This window comes from Achroia grisella, unplaced genomic scaffold (genome assembly GCF_030625045.1).
Source record: "Achroia grisella isolate CSIRO2021 unplaced genomic scaffold, CSIRO_AGI_Agris_v1 utg900, whole genome shotgun sequence".
Taxonomy (NCBI): Eukaryota; Metazoa; Arthropoda; class Insecta; order Lepidoptera; family Pyralidae; genus Achroia; species Achroia grisella.
The window spans coordinates 2,303,920-2,309,549 of NW_026713059.1; the positions used below are offsets into that span (position 1 = coordinate 2,303,920).

The window sequence follows — 5,630 nt, forward strand, 5'->3', positions numbered from 1 at the left end:
ATTCATCACGACAAAGATCTCGAGTGGACTCTGGCTTTAGAGAAAATTGGATGTCTTACTTCGTCGTTGCCGGATTTATTGATGTTCCAACGTGATTAGAGAATATAACTATGCACAATTGATGTGGCACGTATAAAATGTATTTATAGCTTATATTGGAAACTTTCTGAATAAGATAATATAAAACTATAAAATTGTCTAAAAAGTATTCATTGAAGTATTAAAAAGATTGCGAATTATTCTATGAGTAAAGTATTTACTTTGTAATGTCCGTTAGTACCTTTCGATTTGTGAACCAATGTGAATCAAAAACCCTATAATAATAAAATATTATAAATTATTGTATTTTGTATTTGATAATTATAATATATTTTTTTAATTCATAATGAACATTTTTAAATTTAGGTACCTCCTTAATTTTTATTATATTTTAATTGTTTTCACTTGGTTACTTATGTCTTTCCAAAATTTTAGTTATTTTGATAAAAATGTTTACGTAATAGCAAATGTTGAATGATATTATTAAAAAATTCTCAAATATTTATAAATTATGATGTAAGACGCTCTTGACTTAGAGGAGATTCCTAACATAACATTTATTATAAATGTTTCATAGTTGCATGTAAAAGTAAGATGTACACTTGTCATCACCAGTTACAGCACAAGATGAATGTTATAGTCTAGACTAGACCGTCCTCTGCTATATCTGGATCGGAGCGCCACGAATTAATGTATATGAAAATTGTATAATACAAACTTTTACGTGACTTTCAATTCGCTTGCAACCACTCACTAAAATTATTTCCGAAGATTCAATCCGACTGAATTATATCTGACGATTGGAAACTGTATTTAAGATTTGTATATTTATGTACAGTGCTGATTATTTAATTGTTTATTAGAAACACTCGAAAAAGATATATGCTACGTAAAAAGTGATCTAATTATAATTATATGACATGTAATAAATATAAATTGAAACTACTATGTCCTCTGTGTTGTAACATGCAACCTCAATTGTAGGTTTTTAATATTGGCGGCGCGGGTGAAATAAATATTGTTTGATTTTGATTTAAGTGGACTGTATCTAAATAATCTGACGGGTACGTGGATTGACACGATACACTGTTAGGTTGGTGATTGAGAACTGCTTGTGAGGATGGAACACAAAGAAAGACAGTTCTGGTAAGGAAGGAGGCACAGTACCTTTGAATTGTAGGTTGCAGTGCGGCGGCTATCGGTGTCTCCAGGTCCCAGCTACTTGCTTCACAACAATGGCACAAACACAATGGTCTTAAACACACTAGAGCGATGCGGTGGATTAAAATGTTTAGTAATTATCACGAATTACAAAAAAACTTGATCTTAAGCGCGATCAAGGCGGGAATTCAATGTCAACTTCAGCGTTCAATTTTACAGTGACGCGCGAGCGCGATATGTCACTTTCGATACAAGCGAATCTTCTCGCTCGCACTTAAAACAAAGGTATGTGCGGGAATAGGAGAGGATAAAGGAATTAGTGTAGTGCCAATCCTTAGAAAATTAACGTTTCGTACCACGCTAAATTATTTATTTGAACAAACTATTACTAATAATAATTATACAATGATAAACAAAAATGTAATGTTATATGGCGCAACCATTCCCCCCGCCTTGAAGGGACGCCTTCAAAGTAAAAATAGAAACTTAAAATAAACTAAACCTTAACCTAGAACTCGTATTAACTAAAACTAATGTCTAGGTAAGGGGCACAGACGTACAACCGGGCGCAAATAGGAGCCGGTTGCAGTTTTTACACGAACAACCCGAATTACGCCGTCAGAAGCCGGAAAGACCTCTTCAATAACCCCTAAAGGCCAATGAAGTGGTGGCGCGTTTTCAGTACGTACAATTACAACAGTTCCGACAGTCATCTGATTGACGGGCGTATTCCATTTTTCGCGAGATTGTAATGTGTGCAGGTACTCCGCTCTCCATCGCTTCCAGAACGTTTGCACTAATCTGTCTAATAATGCGTGGCGTGAAATCAAAGAACTGTCAGCTATTTCTGCGGCGGGCAAATATTTCAACGGAGTAAAATTTAAAAAATGTGCGGGTGTTAGTGCAAGCGGCTCTGACGGATCATTAGATAAAGTCCGACATAATGGTCGAGTATTCATGATTGCCTCTACTTGCGTGAGTACCGTAATCATTTCCTCAAATGATAAAACTTGAACCCCAACGACCCTGAACAAATGCGTTTTCAAACTTTTTATATTAGTCTCCCAGTTACCTCCGAAGTGACTAGCAGCGGGAGTGTTGAGAAACCAAGTCAGGCGGTTTTCTGACAAGACGTGCGCAAATTCGGTGTTAAAATGTTTAGAGCTCAAAAATGCGTGAAGTTCCGAAAGCGTGCGTTTTGCTCCAATATAATTAGTGCCATTATCGGAGTAGATATGAGCTACAGGACCACGACGAGATAAAAACCGTTTAAGAGCTGACATGAAACTTGCTGTACTTAAATCTCCTGCCAATTCTATATGGACGGCGCGGGTTGTTAAACAAACGAATAAACAAATATAAGCTTTAGTAGACCGTATGCCACGACCACGTGTTATAGTTATTTTGAAAGGACCAGCATAATCGGTACCTGTGTGCATGAATGGTTTTAATGTTTCAAGAACACGACAGGGTTTGTGATCTGACATTTCTGGAAATGTCGATTTCGGACGAAGTTTAAAACAAGGTACACATTTGTGCACTCTGTGGCGAATCAAGTTGCGGGCAGATAAAATCCAATATTTCTGCCTTAAAATAGACATCAGTAAATCAGGACCAGCATGACAATTAACTTTATGGTGATAGTCTACTAATAAATCCAATATATGATGTTTCCGGGGAAGAACAATAGGGTGTTTCTGATCAAAATTCAAGTTCGAATTTCTCAAACGACCACCGACTCTAATTATACCTTCTAGAATGAAGGGTTTGAGTCGCTGAAGTGATCGGGAACAAAATTTTCCATTTTGTAAATTGTTAATTTCCCCATGAAAATACAAAGCCTGTAATTCTCGAAGGATTACAAGTTCTGCGTAATCTAAATCTGCTGCGGTTATGAATTTTAGCGGGGTTAATAATTTTGCGAAACGACAGACATAAACTACGCAGCGAAGAAGCTTGGACCAAGAAGAAAAGCGATTTGCCAGAGCGATGAAAACCGATTCTTCTGGCGGTGTACGAGTAACAAAGGAGAGTTTCTTCTCCTCAGGCGGGTCCATAACAGCAGAAGGATTGAAAGTGGTGACTGGCCATTCCGAAAAGGTGGATTTAGCCCACTGCGGGCCGTTGAACCATAGGGGGTGGTGAATTATTTGGGCAGGAGTAAGCCCTCGCGATAGACAGTCGGCTGGATTGTCCGAACCAGACACGTGATAAAAATTGTGCGGTGAAAGCAGAGATTGAATTTTAGAAACTCTATTCGCGACAAAAGTATCCCACCTGTGGGGCGATGCGTGGATCCAACATAAAGCAACTGTTGAATCAGAAAATGCGTGTATTGCCTTAATTGGATAGCGGTTGTTAACAGCGGTAACAATATTATTAATTAAATTAGCGAGCAAAAGCGCTGCGCAAAGTTCGAGTCGGGCCAACGACACGACCTTGCGGGGTGCAACCTTAGATTTTGCACTTATAAGATGCACAGTACTCACACCATCATTCTCGACGTGGAAGTACACAACAGCACCATAAGCCTTTTCACTAGCGTCTGCGAAGCCAATGATGTTCACCACACTGCGTTTTGTGATGTCAACATGGCGCTGTAATTTAATTTGATCTAGACTGGGGAGCTCATCCCTGAAACGTGACCATTGTCTGACGATAACTTCAGGGGGGGCGTCGTCCCAATCGCAGTTGCATAACCATAACTCTTTGACAAGAAGTTTGGCAAATAATATAACGGGTGCTACGAAACCCATTACATCCCACAATCTTGCGACACAAGATAAAATGGTGCGTTTTGTACACTTTTCAGCGGGCGTGCAAATTTTTAAACTAAATAAATCTGAGCTAGGAGACCAGCACAGACCCAGAATTTTATGCGTATCAGACACATCGAATTCTACGACCGACGAAAGTCGATGTGTTGACGGAATGGAATTTAAAACTACTTGCGAATTGCTCGTCCATTTGACAAGATCAAATTGTCCGGCCTTCATGAGTGAGATGATCTCAGCAGCTGTGACGATAGCCTCATCTTCACTATCTAGACAATATACTAAATCATCCATGTACAGACCGGTGTGAACCGCTTCCTTAGCTTTTGGGAACGATTCGCCTTCGTCGGTGGCTAACTGCTTAATAGTACGCAGTGCAAGAAACGGACTCGATTTGAGTCCAAAACAAACGCGATTAAACTGATAAACCTGGAGAGGTTCGTCAGGCGAAAATCTATACAATATGCGTTGAAATCTGCGGTCACTCTCTCTAATACGAATGCAAAGAAACATTTGCCTAATATCGGCAGAGAGAGCTACTGAAAATAATCTGAAGTTAACTATAATATCAAATAAATTGCGTTGTAAATTCTGTCCATTATAAAGAAGATCGTTGAGAGATACGGACGTGCTAGTTTTAGCGCTAGCATTGAGTACGACGCGCAATTTAGACGTGAGTTTATCCTTTCGAATAACTCCATGGTGCGGTATTATATACGAAGGAGCATTACTATCATCATTAACGGGTGCGGGTGAAATATAACTCTTATCTAAATACTCCGTAATGACGTCATCATAGGCTTGCTTGAGTTCAGGCGAAGCCTGCATTTTGCGTTCGAGACAAAAGAAACATTTCTCGGCTAATCGACGCGAGTCGCCAAGAGAATGTGCATTACCCTTGAAGGGAAGCGCGACGGTATAACGACCGTCGTCCTCGCGAGTGGTAGTGCCAGCATAAATAGCTTCACACTCCTTGTCGTCCGGGCTGAGAATCGGTGCAACATTCACCTCTTCCATTTCCCAGAATCTACATAGAACGGATTCCATCGTGGGTTCGGTAACACAACAATGCGCGGTGGTAGTGTAATTACAATTATCTAACATATTAGACACGGAAGTATCGGTATTTGATCTAGCGGGAGCTGAACCTACAATAACAAAGCCTAATACGGTCTCAATAGCATACGGCGAGACGTATGCGGGTTGACCTTTAACCTTACGGGACAATATTAAATGCGGGAAAATTGAGGCACCGATTAACATGTCAATGTTCCCAGGAGTAGCGTAACTATCATCGGCTAAAGGCAAATTTTTAAAATTTGAAAATAATGAAATATCGACACTAACAGTCGGTAAACGTTCGGTTATTTTATCTACAACTAAGGATTCCATATCAAATTTAATATTACGATTAAACCGTGAAAAGAATTTTATATGTACAGAACCCTGTGTGGCCTTTGTTGTCCCTCCTATACCTTTAATCGAAAAGGTTGTATTCTGTATACATTGCAATCCCAAGCGATTACAACAATCCCTAGTTACAAAATTACTTTGAGAAGCACTGTCCAATAATGCTCATCATTAAAACACGAGCGGTGGCTAACAATACTGTAGTAGGTACGCGAGGCATATTTTTATTAACATTGTCTGATAACG

At 39.2% G+C, this 5,630-nt stretch overlaps 1 protein-coding gene across 1 annotated transcript; it reads right to left on the reverse strand.

Moving 5' to 3' along the window:
- Positions 1-1,730: 1,730 nt before the first annotated feature.
- LOC131853347 (uncharacterized) lies at positions 1,731-5,366 on the reverse strand. The gene has a single exon (XM_059204214.1). It carries the CDS (start codon positions 5,364-5,366, stop codon positions 1,731-1,733), a length of 3,636 nt encoding a protein of 1,211 aa, XP_059060197.1.
- Positions 5,367-5,630: the final 264 nt, after the last annotated feature.

Excerpts from the sequence above, each read along its gene's own strand:
- LOC131853347 (XM_059204214.1), bottom strand. The coding sequence starts at position 5,366 with ATGGAATCCTTAGTTGTAGATAAAATAACCGAACGTTTACCGACTGTT.